Here is a 17,382-nt window from a genome sequence, read left to right on the forward strand (position 1 = left end):
TCATCTATCTTTCTATCTACGCACACAGACACACACACACACACCTTTTAAACTCTCCAAGTATGCCCATTCCTCCAAGCGCTTCTAGCTTCATAGCTTACACAGCTTATGAATGACTCATTAGGTCAGAATCATTTCATTGGTTATACTTCCAATATTAGACAGTAGGGGATGATTTTTAAAGGTATTTAAATGCCTAAAGATACAGATAGGTGGTATGTAAAATCTTAAAACTGCCTAGGTGCCTAATTCCCATTTCAATCAATGGGAGTTAGGTGCTTTTGAAAATTGCAGTAGGTGCCTATCTGTATCCTTTGAACCTAAATAGTGTTTCTCTGCTCAGTCATACCCATTTTACAGTGGCTTCTCTGGAGTTACACCACTGTAAGAGAGTTGAGAATTAGGCCCTAATAAATTCAACTGACTTATATTCCTCATTTGTGAAATCACCCATTATTGAAAGTACTGTTGTCAGTAGAACACTCACAGAGGCCCATATAATCACCATTTAATTAGCCCCGCTTCATGTTATATTTGTTTATTTTACTGTTAACTTTCTCAGAGCTATAATTTTTTCCTTTTTACAATTAGAACAGCTGAATTTTAATTACATTATCAACAAAAAGCTCATTAACGTCACTTAATTGGAGTATTTCCAAAAAAACCTTAACTGAACTGAATATTTTCTGAAGAGTCCCCATCAAAGTATAATTTAACCATTACAAACAGCTTGGCAACAACATTTACATAAAGATTTATCTGTCTCTGAAGAATGTTTTTATATGAGGAAAATCAGATTTGTTACCACCATCCACAAAACAAAGGGAGTTGTTATACAGCAGTTTGCTTCCACCTTTTAACTTCATTGGACAAATCCTGTATTTTTGTCATTTTGGTCAAATTAAGGCCTTTGCTTTCACACAAAGAAATCTAAGGCAACAGTGGACAGGGTTAGAAAAAAGCTTTTCCTATGGGTTATTCCATAACTGCCCACTTCAAGGTTTCTTGCACCTTCCTCTAAAGCATGGTGCACTGGCTACTGTCAAAGACAAGAAGCTGGATAAAATGGACCCTGGGTCTGATACAGTATGGTAACTCCTATGCAAGTATGATCATAGAATCATTTGGTTTGTAGAACATCTGGTCTATTTCCCTGCATCATGGCAGGATTGATTTAATTCTCAAATCATCCCTGATCGGTGAACACTTAGTCTAGGGCTCGAATGTCCACTGGTAGTGATTTCAAAGCCACTTTTGGTATCTCTTTTCCAGTTCCCTTTTATTGTTCTTGTTGTTGTTTGTTTATTGGCATTGTGGAAGCGCTGAGGGACCCCAAAGATAGACAATAAACCACTGGGCTAGGCTGTGTACAAACTCATAACAAAAAGACCTGCTAAATGTGTAGCATTGTACTGACCTTGCCCATGTCAGGAAGCATGAATTTAGGGCGTTTTCTAAATATTTACCATAAAGTTTTCCTTCTTTGTCTTCTGTCCATTCCAGATTCTGTTCTCATGGACTAGCAATGACTATCATCTTTATAATGATAAAGATCATTTTGTGTATCTGTAGATAGTTATGTTATCCTTCTAGCTTCTCTTTGCCAAGTTCACTTCACTTTTCCTCACAGATTCTATTTTTCATATTTTTATTTAATTGATTTCTGAACATCCTCTAGAACTTGACTAGGTCTATTTTGAAAGGGTGAGGTGACACTTCCCACGTCTGCACCCTGTAAAAGGACTCTTCCCAACCAGTATCCCCCCCCCCAACATTGAGAGCGAATCAGGGCCCAAAACTTCAGTTACTCTGATTTCAGTGGAGTTGCACCAATGTTAAACTGGAGTCATGCAGTGGTGAATCAAGGCCCAAGTATCATTGGGCTATCTTTTTAAAAAATCTGTTTTAAGTGGATTAACATTAATTGAAAACAAAGCGAGAAAAGACTGAATGATTCCTCTCATTTTTGACTGAATGGTATTTGAGATTCAGTTCAGTGTTGCTATTATATTTAGCAATTTGAGGGAGGCTAACTGGCTAGCAGAGAGGAAGAATGGCCCAGTGGTTGGGGCACCGGCCTAGGACATAGGACACCCAGATTCAATTCCTTACTCCACCATGGACTTCCTGTGTGATCTTGGGAACTCTGTGCCTCAATTCCCTGTCTGTAAAATGGGGTCCCAGCGAGGAGATGGGCATTGCCAGGATAAAACTGCCCATTGAAACTTCATGAAAATGATGCCTCTGCCACAGATTTGGTCACTGGATACACACAATGTGGCTAGCAAGTTCTGGATAAGAATGGAAACAACTGTTGGAATAAAATAACTGTGCTGAACGTACTTCTTCTACCCCTTAAAATGAACCCAAACTGAAACTTGGTTTGAGTTTCAAAAGGTTTGGTAAATTAAAAAAAAAAAAAAATTCAAGCATCTGTGAATGTTTTCATATCAGCCCAGATGAAGACCAGAAACACCAAGCTACAGACCTCGCTCATGCTAGGAAGCAGTAGAAATCTCAGGAAAAGACTCTTCTTTGGAACTCAGGATTTCAAACCTACCAGCACTGACTAAACTTTGGACAAGCATCTAAGCTTCAGCATGATTATACAAACTGCAATTTTAAACCTTGTGTGGTTCACCCAGCACTAGGTTTTGTCCATGGTTACTGTGGTTGGGACATTAATTAGCAAATCACATTGCGCTGTCAACTGTTATTAATGTAACTAAGCAAGCATATTCCTTTGGCTTTATGTCTTCTTCCCAAATGAGCATCTATCTCTGGAACATGAACCAGAACCCAAAACATGAGTTTTATGCAAGATAACAATAACCATACATAGCATTTTAAATTCTGGTTTTATTTTTTTTTTAACAGGCCGGTGTTAAATGTGCCAAAACCTGTAGTGGTATAGTATCTGCTAATATACAACACCAATAACAGATGTAAACTCCAAATTAAAAATATCTTAATATTTAACTATTAATCCACCTGCAGAATATACTTAATCTATGCACAGTTACAACTGCATTACGTCAAGGCACGTCTAGCTCTTGGTGATGTATAAGATGCTTAATCGTGCTGAGAATACCTTTGTTACTCTGACAGGGAAAAACATTGTTTGAGGAAGTGGGTCATATGGGTATAAAGATGTTTACTTGAAAGGCCTGGAATTCCATGGTCCTGATCAGTGTACCACTGAAAAAGAAGAAAAAAACCCAACAAAGCACACTTGATTTCTCTATCCTACAGTAAGTAAACAATCCAGAAGCTTGATCTTTACTAATTATTATTACAGCCCCATAAAGGTTGCGAGGTGCCTCACAAAGGCAAATGGGCAGTGACTTGGTAGATTTTTGGGTTTTTTGTGTTAATTATTTTTGATCAGTTTTCATTATATTCATATTCTCATTGAACAAAGTTTCTAAATAATCTGTGATTTGGGAGTCAGAATGGCTGCCTGGTGAGTTAGTTGCATCAAGCCAGAGCAAAAACACTCCAAGATGCCCTCAGGGACAAGAGTCCCTGGCATGTGCTGCATGTCCTTAGTAGTAGGATTATTAAAACGGACTGACTTAGCTAGCAATGTTTTATTCTCACCAAACAGCCCTCGCCTAAAAATTGTGGAGATCTGTCCAAATCATTCAGCATTATACTAGTCATTATGTACAGCATCCTGAGAACAGTGACTTAGATGGATTATGACAGGTTTCAGAGTAGCAGCCGTGTTACTCTGTATCCGCAAAAAGAAAAGGAGTACTTGTGGCACCTTAGAGACTAACAAATTTATTTGAGCATAAGCTTTCGTGAGTTACAGCTCACTTCATCCGATGCATGCAGTGGAAAATACAGAGGTAAGTTTTTATATACACAGAGAACATGAAACAATGGACGTTACCATACACACTGTAAGGAGAGTGATCAGGTAAGGTGAGCTATTACCAGCAGGAGAGAACATCCGCAAATGTGAACAATGTATACCTTCAAACCAGTGGCACTGCTATGGGTACCCGCATGGCCCCACAGTATGCCAACATTTTTATGGCTGACTTAGAACAACGCTTCCTCAGCTCTCGTCCCCTAATGCCCCGTCTCTGTTTGCGCTACATTGATGACATCATCATCTGGACCCATGGAAAAGAAGCCCTTGAGGAATTCCACCATGAGTTCAACAATTTCCATCCCACCATCAACCTCAGCCTGGACCAGTCCACCTAAGAGATCCACTTCCTGGACACTACAATGCTAATAAGCAATGGTCACATAAACACCACCCTACACCGGAAACCTACTGACCGCTATACTTACCTACATGCCTCCAGCTTTCATCCAGACCACAACACACAATCCATTGTCTACAGCCAAGCTCTACGATACAACCACATTTGCTCCAACCCCTCAGACAGAGACAAACACCTACAAGATCTCTATCAAGCGTTCTTACAACTACAATACCCACCTGCTGAAGTGAAGAAACAGATTGATAGAGCCAGAAGAGTACCCAGAAGTTACCTACTACAGGACAGGCCCAACAAAGAAAATAACAGAATGCCACTAGCTGTCACCTTCAGCCCCCAACTAAAACCTCTCCAGCGCATCATCAAGGATCTATAACCTATCCTAAAGGACGACCCCATCACTCTCACAGATCTTGGGAGACAGGCCAGTCCTTGCCTACAGACAGCCCCCCAACCTGAAGCAAATACTCACCAGCAACCACACACCACACAACAAAAATACTAACCCAGGAACCTACCCTTGCAACAAAGCCCGTTGCCAATTGTGTCCACATATCTATTCAGGGGACACCATCATAAGGCCTAATCACATCAGTCACACTATCAGAGGCTCGTTCACCTGCACATCTACCAATGTGATATATGCCATCATATGCCAGCAATGCCCCTCTGCCATGTACATTAGCCAAACTGGACAGTCTCTACGTAAAAGAATAAATGGACACAAATCAGACGTCAAGAATTATAAAATTCAAAAACCAGTTGGAGAACACTTCAATCTCTCTGGTCACTCAATTACAAACCTAAAAGTCGCAATATTACAACAAAAACACTTCAAAAACAGACTCCAATGAGAGACTGCTGAATTGGAATTAATTTGCAAACTGGACACCATTAAATTAGGCTTGAATAAAGACTGGGAATGGATGGGTCATTACACAAAGTAAAACTATTCCCCCATGTTTATTTTTCCCCCCTATTGTTCCTCACACGTTTTTGTCAGCTGCTGGAAATGGCCCACCTTGATTATCACTACAAAAGGTTTTTTTTCTCTCCTGCTGGGAATAGCTCACCTAACCCAATCACTCTTGTTACAGGGTGTATGGTAACATCCATTGTTTCATGTTCTCTGTGTATATAAAATCTCCCTCCTGTATTTTCCACTGCATGCATCCGATGAAGTGAGCTGTAGCTCACAAAAGCTTATGCTCAGATAAATTTGTTAGTCTCTAAGGTGCCACAAGTCCTCCTTTTCTAGATGGATTATGTTATACCTTGGAACAGCAGCAATTATTTTCACTTATTTTTAAACTGGACAATTTGTCTTAAGTTATTTCCATCCAGGCGTCATAAAGACACTCCAAAATCCAAATTATTATTTTTTTAGGCCAGGTCCTTCTCTTCTCTACAAATGCAGCAGAACCAGCATTTTTTGCTGTATTGGTGGGGAATGCAGGATATCTGAAGCCCACACAATGATCCACACATTTATGGAGTGCCACAAATCCAAGTCCCATGGGGGTTGCCAATGTACTCGTGTGTGGGAGCTCATAGACAGAGGTAGGACAGGGACAGGGCTCATGTATCTGTCATTAGCCCAGGAGTGAAGGGTATAGAATAAGCAAGCTTGGCATGAATGCAATAAATGTTTTGTCCATTTGGCCTCCTTTTGCTTGCCATTCATCCCTTCCACCCTCCTGTCTGTTCTGTTCTCTCTGCCCCTGCTGCCCTGCATAGGCTTCCCTAACAACTTGTTCTCTTCTCCCTCTGGACCTACTATCCAGATGCCTTATTCCCTTCACTGCGAGCATTCATCTTTGTTTGTGGCTGGCAGGTCCCTGAAGGCAGCTCCTAATCCCTCCTCCTCTTTTATTAGGTAGCAACAGCTTCAAGAAGAGCCACCTAAGCTGACTGCTCATTCTTATTTCCAGGTGCTTTTACAGGCCTTCAAGCTATTATTTGCAAAGAAGAACCTCCTCCTCTGTTGAAGCAGCTGGAAACAAGGAGCAGAGCCAGTCTCATTTGGCTAGCCAGTTTTCTGGGGCTACCAGCAAGTGTTCCCCAGACTACCAGCTACACTGTGGGACTCACTAGGTTAAACTGAGCTTTTTAAAAATGTCCCCAGATGTAAGAGGAATTATAAGCCAATGCTTAAAAAGAAAAATAGTTTGTTATCTACCATTGCCTGGAAATCCACCTGTGCATTAACCAAAGCTTTAGAGATCTGTGCTGAGTTCTGGAAATGTACATTATCTGGAAAAAGGAACAGAACAAAAAGGAGAAGAGTGGGTTATTAAAATCTGGTAAATACCAGATAGTTTAAAGATATAATGCATTAAGTTCAGTCCATCAATTATCGAGTCATACAGTTGACATTACTAACAATGAGTAAGTAACACTTTATATGCCCCATGGAAATGGACCAAACATCTAAGTACTGACCCTAATCGAAGTCAAAGAAAGATGCTTAACGTTTCTCAAACAAAGAGGTTGTGGCTTAGTATTTGAACTGCCTTTCGTAAACCTCACCATCTGCTGTTCCGTGGATGAGAAGATATTTCACGTTTCGGAAATTCTCCGCTCTTGCCATCACAGTTGAATTCTGTTCAGGGGAAAAATGAACACTTCAGCAGCTGCAATTTAGACCACTTAGTCACGTAGGTAAAAGGCTTTCACTGCATAGTATAAAACTAACTGAATCATCATATAAACTGGCACTATAACGACAACAGTGATTATTTATTACTCTCTGGGCTTGGAATGGAAGCCAGATATATTCTCTAGGCTTTTCCCAGGGCTAGTTGACACAAATCTCAGGCCTCCACCCTATCCCTCCCACTGGCTGCAATGCCATTCCTCTTACACCAAAATGCTCTGCCAGAGGAGTTTGGGATGAGGAGTTTCTGCCGTTTGGATGGGGTTTGGAAATGAGTATTAAGGGCCTAACGCAAAGCCTAATGAAGTCAGTAAGAGCCTTTCCACTGACTTAAGTGGAATTTGGATCAGGCCCTAAATGTGTTCACAACTGGTATGTATGTTTGTGGAGGGAATCAGGGGCATGAACAGAGGATGGAAATTTCCTGTTAAACCATTAGGAACCAGCAATGTGCCCCCATTTAGGGACGATAATCTGATTACCTAGGGGGATCATTTCACCACAGAGTTCAGTCTGCACAAAGCAGCTTGCATTCCACACCAAGTGGTCCCAACAACGACCAGTAATCATCATCATTTAAACCCATCACTGGGGGTCCCCCCCCCCCCGATGCTGAAGGTAAGCAACATTATTTGAACTGACCCTGTCTGTTCCAATGGGACAACAAGGACCTTTAAACATAGAATATTTAAGACTATTAAATATAGGAAAAGAGAGTAAACTATAGGCAGGTGAATTCCATGCTAGTAGCTCTCACTGCCATAGGGCTGATACTACTAGGGCTGGAAGATGATTTCTCTTCCCCACTTCTCCCTTCCTCCCTGATAATGTGATTCTAAGTTTGAGGAAAACAAATGCAATGAAGAGAATTCTTACTTTGTAGTGTTCGAGATTATCTGACTCAGTCGGAAGACCCATAAATCGCTCTGTGTAGATAGATGCTATCGTATAAAAAAAAAAGAGCTGTAGACAAAATATATACACATCTAATGGTTGAATACTATGAGTATGTGTTTAAACTGCACACAGTTCCATTAATACACCCTAAATGTATTATTTATTTTAGACTATTTCTGTGGCATCCATCACTGTAGCTCCTGGCTTCCTCACACTACACTAAAACCAGCTACATACAAAGATCATTTATGAAGATGAATTGATAAACATACTCCCACTTTATCTGCCCCTGCAGAAATACCCAACCCGGAGTGACCTAAGAAAAGGGCTGAGCAAACAGGTAAGTCAACCTGGAACACCAAGTCCCATAAACAGAGGCTAAGATCGCTTTAGCTAGTAGGATAAATTCCAGGAACCAATAGCTAGCGTAACCCAGCACATATCTACTGCCACAAGGGGACACACAAGAGAGACTATCAAGAGCTTTATTGTAACCAACACATTACTTTATACTCAGAAGCAGGGAAGAGTCCCTTAGGATTTCATGCTGGTGACCCTTCCTGTTCAATGGGTATGCACATACACAGTGAGAGAATGGGAGACGTAGGCTGTGGTATAAAACCCTATGCACAGGATATTCAGGTCTTTGTCCATTTTTCACTGACACCAGATGCTGTTGTTTCTTTGCTTTCTTAGTCTTTGACTGAGGTAGGGACATAGGTGAGAGCAAACATCTCTGCATCTGAGACTTTCAGCTGGGGCACCTTACTGCTTAAGGGCCCACTCAGGACACCTTTACAGGTGATCTTCTATGGCTGTCAGGCTGTTTAGTGAAATGTGGGTGATTCTTTTGTTATGGAGTTCCTACTGCAATGTGTACCTCACAGTTCAGAAGAATGGGGATCCGTGAGCTGGAAGATGGTAGGATTAAGTCATTAACTGAGTAGCTGTGAATGGCACATGGATTTGGAGAAAGGATACATTTTACAGCCTCATTTCTCTCACTGGGGCAGGGTCCCATGTTTCCCAGTGGCAGAACCATCATTAAATAAAAGTTGCTGAAGCTCAATCCAGGAAGGAGGGAAGAGCAATTACTCAATGACTACCCTTTTGGGAAGAAAGGCTAGAAATTATTATGCAGCCATTCCATCTGCCTCTGCAAAGACCCACAGGATAGTCAATGATAGCTTATGGTCAGTGTTATCAGAGACTGTTGACAGATCTAACAAAATCAGTACACACATCTAACTGTGCCCAGGGAGAAATAAATAGTCAATGTCCTGGGGCAGTGCCATCTGTGTGCCACATGCACATTTGTAGCTCATCTTGGGGGGCTTGTGGAAATCTGTGGAATCACAATACAACTGAAGCTGCTGCAACAGCACTTTTTCAATAACTTTCCCCAGAAAGGGGAGGTGGAGCATACTGGGCAATAACGGATCAAACTGTGATGTCACGGGCAATTTTTTGAGCAAGAGTGTTCTCGCTGCTTGCATAATGGTGGCTGACACCTTACCCTCCCAACAAGAGGCATTACAGTCACAGTGAGTGCCGTTACATGTAATTTACACCACTGTAAGACCCTGGTACATGGTCAGTGTGATGTCAAGGATGCTTCAAGTAAATGAGAACCCAACGGACAGAGGGTATATCTAATGCAACGTGGTGTTCAACTTGTGTGGCAGGAAATGGGGGCAGGGGTTGAGATTCTTCATGGGAAGTCCTGCTAGGAAAAATGTTTAAAAATACTGGAGATCTGGTACAAACAATTCCATCTCAAAGGCAAAAAATTATCCTTCAGAAATATTTTTATGAGCTGCAAGGATAAGTGATTTCTGGAAGGGATAATGTAACCAGAAAGGGATGACTCCCTCAAAGGCAGAGAAATCACCTCAAAATTGTCCCCTCAATGTGGTGGCACACTTAACAAGTAGTTCCAGGAAGCCCCATCCAGCACATCACTGAATGCATATGGGTTGCCAAGGGGGCTTTACAGGTGCACAAATGAGATTAGCAAACCCTCTGCCATATCACAGTATTTGTTCCAAAAGGCTGGGTGCAGCTATTGCCAGCAGAGAAAGGATTAAATACAAGCTTTGAGGAATTTTATTTTGGTGATGACAATTTCTTTTTTTTAATGTTTCCAGTTGTCAAGCTCTTGCAATAACGTCATGCTTTCTGAGTCAGTGTTTATTAAATGTTTTTATACCGTAATATTCCCAGCTGGAGACAGGAGCCACTGCCATTCCACATTTAAATACTCCACTGCCAGATCCAAGTGCCAGAGAAGTTACATATCCACCATAGGACTGGAGAGAAATCACAGGCAGGTTAATACTATGCAGTTAGCTATCTCTTTGTTCTCTGAGAATCCAAGTAATAAAACATTACATTCAAAGGAAACATTTGGTTTAATAGCATGGGGGCAAAGCAACTAGACTTTTACCTTCACCAGTATGAACTGAGTCTGGCTGACTCCTTGTGAGGAACAAAAGGAAAAGACAATTCTATCTAATCACTTCATCTCTTCCTACCATCTACGTTACTGCTTCATTGGGGACCCTGGTTCAGTTCCTCACCTACTGAATTATCTAGCCAAAAATGGAATTTCTGCCAAAAAATTGTTATATTGAATCAGCCCGATATGTGCAGCCATGGACAACAAGTTGTGGAAGGCTATGGATGTTGGCTTTAAAGCAGACTACAATACCCCAATGAAAGGTCAGGCTTTTGTTATATGCCTTAACAATGTCCATGTGCTGCAGAGCTGCCCAGTAGAGCGGGTTGGAACTTTTTTTTCCTAACAGAAAATTTTGATAGAAATGGGAAAAAAATCATTTTAGTCAAAATTTTCCATGGTAAAGTTAGACTTCTCAGCAAAAAATCCCAAACCCAAAATTTCCATCTGAAAAGCAAAAAATTTCAGTTGAAAACCAAACGTTTTGATTTGGAAATGCTGCTGCAGTGCCTCATAGGAACCGTGGACCTCATGGCCCTATGATCCAACATGGGCCAGGTTCCCTAGCCAGACTACATCTCCCATAATGCACCGAGTCTCCCTTCTTGCTGAGTCACTATGATGCATTCTGGAAATCTCTGATAGTGGCACATTATAGCAGATGTAGTCCAGCTAAGGAACCTGACCCACAGAAGAGAACTGGGGTAATGAGGCATCCAAACTGTCATTCCTATGAAGCATTTCAGCAACATTTTTGAAACTAGATTTTTCCCCCCTGGTTTTAAGTGTTTGTGTTTCCAACAAAAAGTGGAACTTTTTCATGGGGGAAAAATAACCTTTTCGCCAAAAATGTCACAGTCAAAAACCCAATTTTCCATCGAAAAACAGTTGAGACAGAAAAATTTCAACTAATAGTACTAACTAGAAAACCTGACTGGACTGAATTTTGTGTTTTCTCAGCAGTGAAGGGAAAATACCTTTGTCTATCCCTATATATGATTCTGATATGTTTTCTTCAAGATTTCTGGATTCTTTTCTGCAAGGTTGAGGAAAATATTCTTGCAACTCATTAAAAAGAACAACTGATTGAAGTTTCCCCTCTATCTTAATAAGCTAACTGCTGAGGTAAACAAAATAATTTTACAGTCAGAGGAAGAGAGAGAGAGATAGGAAGCTTTTATTTATCAAGATGTTACTAACTGACTTTTTTTTTTTTTTTTTGCATTGTTTCTAACACACTGGCGGTCTGATCACAAGTTACATTTTAGAAGTGGGAAAGGAAAGTTAATTTTAAGACAGACAAAAAATATTATTTAATCTTTTAGAAAAGGTGGTGACTCATGAACTAAGCATCTCTCAGATTCAGATGCTGTTACAGGAATGTTGGGGATGGGAAGTATTAAGTAACCTTTGAGTATTATTTATTACTCCACTCAAGACTGGAGAGAAAGGACTTTCATTTATGCCAGGATCTGACCCCATGTCATTCGTACTCTATTTCATTCAGCATCAAGTTTCATTTCTAAGACCTCCAGAAAACAGAATGACTCCAGTCTCTGGATTTTAAAGACCAAAAGAGTGGGGAAGCTGAGTTCTGCTTGGCATCCTATCCAAATAAAGAAGCTTAGAGCCTGATGCCTTAGTATTGACTACCTTTGCTCATTAAACTCCAACACATAACTGAACATAGGATGGCCAGTCCACATGGTTGCATAATTTCCAGTTCCTGAAACCCACCCATGCTTCTTAAAGAATCAGCTGCTAGCTGTCAAAACTCTGTGGGGCAAGCAATTCCTCCACCTCCCTCCTGCTGCTGGTTCCCGGCCTGACCCTCAGGCTGTGAACCAGCAGGGGAGAATTAGTTCATATTTGGAGAGGAGGAAAGGAGAAGAATCAGCCTGGAGTTCAGAAAGGTTCTGTGCAAAGAGGTGGGGCTGGCATCTGAGAACAGTTGATACTGGGTATGTAGGCATTTGGTCTGCTTGATGGGGGTAGGGGGGGCAGAATGTGTGACTAAGGGAGCGTGAACGCTTGGATGAATGGCTAGAGAAGATAAAGGATTTCCATTCTTTCTGGAGGAGGGGGAGTGACAGAAGCCAGGAGAGGGGAGTAGGGGCTAAAGGGGCTTGTTCAGAATCCTGCAGATGAGCATTCTCATCCTCTGTGTTCAAAATATAAAGGGAAGTTTAGAAATTAATGAATGTATTGGATTTAATCATATTGCGTGTCAAAAATAAAGCAACTCCCCACCCCCTTCTAAATAGCATCCAACTTGAAATGAGAGTGAGGGATAACTATAAGCAACAAATAAGGATATAGCAAAGAATTTATGCAATTATTTTTCCGCTAACTTGAGGGGAATTTATCCAAATCAGAAATCAGCATAGCAAGGCCAGAAAATAAGGAACTAGCAGTAGAAGGATTATTGTGCTATAGCAGGTTAAGAGGTGGACTTTGAAGTCTGAATTGCTTTAACAGTCTTTTACAAGCTTTTGCTGTCCAGGAGAGATTGGTGAGTCTGAAAAAGTGCATACCTGCCAGCACATACAGACTATGCACAGGGACATTTAGGTACAAAAGAGGAATGCATTTCCAACTCTACTGAAATATATTAGACCTCTAGAGCCTTTTGGGCGGACTCAGTGGGAAAATGACAGCTTCCTCCTTAAAATATAAAGACTGACAGCTTGTGCAATAGTGCCATTATTTTAAGAATGCATCTAATGTTGGACCATGATAGTTCAGACCTGTCAAATGTCATCATTTGTATAGTCGCAGTGTTGGTCCAAGAATATTAGAGAAAAAAGGTGGAGGAGGTGATACCTTTTATTGGACCAAATTCTATTGATGAAAGAGACAAGCTTTTGAGTTTATACACCTGAATAAGAGCTCTGTGTAAACTCGAAAGCGTGTCTCTTTTCACCCACAGAAGCTGGTCCAATAAAAGGTATTACCTCCCACACTTTGTCTCCATCTTTTATATGAGAAACTTGTCATTTTATTTATTTAAATAAAATGCATCTTGATTAAAAAAAAAACAATTTTTTTCAGTTCAGGAACTTAAGGATTTGGCCCCAAAATATTAAGTGTTATATCAGCATTACCTACTCATAAATAGATGTATCATTTAATTACATTTTACTGCGTTGAATTGTGTCTAGGTATTTTCTATATGTCTAGGTATGTGTCTAGGTGTATGATCACAGTTCCTAAAATATTAGTTAATATAAACTTCATACAAAGCTGTTAGCAGCCCAGTTCACATGTCATCTAATGTCAGCCACTTTTGTTTGCTACTGTTCAACTGAACCTGCAAGTTCTGTCCTGTAATGCAGTTCTAGGTAAGTTGCTCATGGGGCAACTGGGCCAAAGAAAAACAAAAGAAAAATTAAAGAATTCTGGCGAAAAGACAGTCTGTCTAAAGAGAATGAAACTGTAACTCTTTCTGAAAGATAATCAGAGACAAATGAACATTTATAAATAGCAAAACATTGGAAAGAAACATCCCAGTTTAGTCTGTAAGCTGTTCTAGCTACTGTGGTCTGTTACTGTTGGGCCACTGCTCCTCCTTTACTCTTAAACACTACTTGCAATACCAGGATCTTATCTTGAAGATTGAATGGTAACAAAGGGAAAGACAATAATTATAATTGTTTCTTTCTCTTCTGTTAAAGCCAGATTCTGCTCTAGAAATCTGACTCTCAGGCACCCTAAGATACTACTCAGTGTAAGTAGGGATGGCCTTAGCTGAAAGCAATGCTGGCCAATAGGAGGTTAGTTTACAATTACGTCCCTTTAACAATGAAGCATAACATAACAATAACAAGCTATGTAAGATCCCCAGTACCTCCTGCTTTTGACTGGCCTAGAAATGCTGTGAGAATGACTTTCCTTGTGTATTTCACTGGTCCCAAACCCAATCAGGAAGAGCGAAGGCATAGGAAAAGTCAAATGAAGGCAAATAATCTTTTCCAAACCTCGAAAGGTTTAGTTTTGATTCAAGTTCTAGCTGACGGTTTGGCCTGATTCTTATCTCATCCAATGTGGTTTGCCCATCTCTACTTGGAGTCCCCCAGGCCTCAGACTGTGTAGCCCTCAGCCTTTCACTTCTTCAGTACAAGAAGAAATTCTAGTTTGGGAAAGAGGTTTGGTGCACTTAGTTTTCTCTGAAGTTCAACCATGCACTATTTCAAGGCCAGACAAAAATCAGGAAGTATGGGAAGTCACAGGGATGCCAAAATCAGTGGTTTCAGATCAGAGGGATTAATGGAATTCTGTTGTTTTTTTAAAATTTCAGATCACATAAGTTCACACTTCTTTAATTCTGATGTGAGTATCATGTTCAAACAAACACTATTATTAACAGTGAAGCCAACTGAAACTTCTGAGCTTTGCCTTGTTTCAACCTAAAACCAAATCTGCAGCTGAGATCTACTCAAAATTCAGCCCATGCCTTCCTGAAAATCAGTGTAGGCTTCCCAAAGGGTTTGAAAACCTTCACTGAATCTGATTTTTAATTTTTTTTTTACTATGACAAAAGTCTAGAGGAGTAGCTTTAGAGTGACTTTGTGGAAAACAAGGAGGAATTTTAGAAAACACTGAATGCAGTAAGAGTAAGAAAGGTAAATAAGGAAATACCAAAACCAGCAGCAACTACTTACCCAGCCCCATATTGCTATTCTTTTTTCATCAACAAAACCCATTTCTATAAATTTTCTGTTTAAAAGAAAAATCACAATTATAAAGCCATTCTTATCACCCAATAGGATTATTTACATTACATTTAGTTAATAAAAAAAAGAGTTCAAGCTTCTTTCATGCTTAGCAGACATGTTAGGCCACTCAGAACAGATAATATATCTGATTTCTATATAGGACCAAGTAACAGCCTCATGGATTTTAAGGCCCACCAGGACCATTATGGTCATCTGCCTGACCTCCTGAATCAATTAAACACCCTTTAGTTTACTTTTTACTCTTAATATTTAAACACACATTTATTTTCATCCATGTAGAGAGACCACGGCATAGCTGAAAGCAATGCTTAAGGAGCCCATTGGGAGTACTGATCACGGCATGGAAGAGTAACTAAAGAAGATAAACCTGTTAATGATTTCTGAGTGTATTTGAGCATAAACTTTAGCGGGTAAAAACCCCACTTCTTCAGATGCATGGAGTGAAAATTATAGATGCAGACATGAATATACTGACACATGAAGAGAAGGGAGTTACCTCACAAGTGGGGAGCCAGTGTTGACCGGGCCAATTCGATCAGGGTGGATGTAGTCCACTCCCAATAATAGATGAGGAGGTGTCAATTCCAGGAGAGGCAAAGCTGCTTTTGTAATGAGCCAGCCACTCCCAGTCCCTATTCAGGCCCATATTAATGGTGTTAAATTTGCAAATGAATTTTAGTTCTGCTGTTTCTCTTTGAAGTCTGTTTCTGAAGTTTTTTTGTTCAAGTATAGCTACTTTCAAATCTGTTATAGAATGTCCAGGAAGATTGAAGTGTTCTCTGACTGGCTTTTGTATGTTCCCATTCCTGATGTCCGATTTATGTCCATTTATTCTTTTACGTCGGGACTGTCTGGTTTGGCCAATGTACATGGCAGAGGGGCATTGCTGGCACATGATGGCATAAATAACATTAGTAGACGTGCAGGTGAATGTGCCTCTGATGGTGTGGCTGATGTGGTTGGGTCCTCTGATGGTGTTGCTAGAGTAGATATGGGGATAGAGTAGGCAACGAGGTTTGCTGCAGGGACTGGCTCCTGGGTTAGTGTTTCTGTGGTGTGGTGTGTAGTTGCTGGTGACCCACAGGAACCCTGTCAACACTGGTTCTCCACTAGTGAGGCACTCCCTTCTCTTTATGTGTCAGTATATTCATGTCTGCATCTGTACTTTTCACTCCATGCATCTGAAGAAGTGGGGTTTTTACCCATGAAAACTTATGCTCAAATAAATCTGTTAGTCTTTAAGGTGCCACCAGACTCCTTGTTGTTTTTGTGGATACAGACTAACACAGCTACCCCCTGATACTTGTCAGAAATCATTGATACCCCCTTTGGCCTTCATTCCTGACTGTGTCCCCAATTTAAATTTCTCTCTATATATATTTAAAAGGAGCTAATAAGATGCATACACACCAGTAAAATATATCTCCTGATCTTTCATTATTCTTACTCCCCTTCTCCCATTATTCCATTCACTCTTTTTTTAATGCCAGCCTTTGCTGTGTTGTCACTAACATCAGGGCCTGATCTGGCAAGGTGCTCAACATACTCAACTTCCAGTGGTGCTCTGTACCTCTCCGGAGGTGCCTTACAGGATCAAGCCCTGAGATTTTAAACTACCCTGCCCTTTTATTTGTCTGTAAAGTGTCATGCATGCTCACGGCACTGTAATAAAAAACAACAAGGAAAACTTTTCCCAAGGCTCCCTGCAGATGCATGTGAAAAAGCTCAGAGAAGAGGAAAGGGCTATGCCTTTCTCCTGAGTTTGATCATCAAGCAGCTTGAAGGGAAAACCAGATCACTGGCATTGGGTTTCCTGTCTCTGCATCCCATTGCAATGATGCAGTCTGCTGAAAGAAACATACTAGAGAGAGAAGGAGGGTTTGTGCACAGGGACATCTTCCCAAAGAAGGCACTTAGAAAAAAAGTTGTGTAAACGTGGGTGAATTATCAGTGCAGAGCACAGCATACAATAGGGTAAAACAGGGAAGAAGAGGCAGGAGAAGGGAAAAGACGCAAGAAAGATTAAAACTAGTAGGCCAAGGGCAACTCCCCTGTCCCTTTCAGCAGTATAATCTCACTTTTCTTTCTCTCAGCCATCTTCACATCCAAATTTAGAGGAAGCATAGTGACAAATGCACCAAATAGGGCCAGATTCACCCCAGGGTCTCTACCAGCAGCTGCAAACTTTCCTGTGCAAGGAAGCCCACACAAGTGGCCAGAACCACCCCCAGGTTAGGAGGTATTGACTGGGAGGGACATGGGATGTGAGCTTCCAGAGGGTGCACTAATTCAGCACAGTTCTGTTGCAGCCTTCGCCAGCTGGGCTCCTACTCTTAAAGCACCTCCCTCCCTAGGGGGAGTCCCCCACCTGGGTGCATGGCCCTGGCTGGTAAATCT

The 17,382-nt window shown here is 40.9% G+C and overlaps 1 protein-coding gene across 9 annotated transcripts in view; it reads right to left on the reverse strand.

Annotated features, from left to right (window-relative positions):
- The window catches only part of FAP (pro-glucagon), an 80,567-nt gene that overhangs the window by 19,642 nt on the left and 43,543 nt on the right, over positions 1 to 17,382 (reverse strand). For 3 of the 9 annotated variants that reach the window (XR_012664361.1, XR_012664363.1, XM_075117880.1), the window contains exons 21-26: positions 14,911 to 14,965; positions 10,001 to 10,100; positions 7,771 to 7,835; positions 6,768 to 6,840; positions 6,418 to 6,491; positions 3,159 to 3,198 (exon numbers count right to left, since the gene is read on the reverse strand). Coding sequence is in view for 6 of the 9 variants with exons in the window: in XM_075117880.1 (XP_074973981.1) it covers positions 3,159 to 3,198; positions 6,418 to 6,491; positions 6,768 to 6,840; positions 7,771 to 7,835; positions 10,001 to 10,100; positions 14,911 to 14,965 (407 nt within the window). In the remaining 3 variants the exon portion in view is untranslated. Of the gene's footprint in view, positions 1 to 2,841; positions 3,199 to 6,417; positions 6,492 to 6,680; positions 6,841 to 7,770; positions 7,836 to 10,000; positions 10,101 to 14,910; positions 14,966 to 17,382 lie in introns of those variants that run through there. The other 6 variants (XM_075117881.1, XM_048870405.2, XM_048870404.2 and 3 more) reach the window with 5 other exon arrangements.

This window comes from Caretta caretta, chromosome 11, assembly GCF_965140235.1.
Source record: "Caretta caretta isolate rCarCar2 chromosome 11, rCarCar1.hap1, whole genome shotgun sequence".
Taxonomy (NCBI): Eukaryota; Metazoa; Chordata; order Testudines; family Cheloniidae; genus Caretta; species Caretta caretta.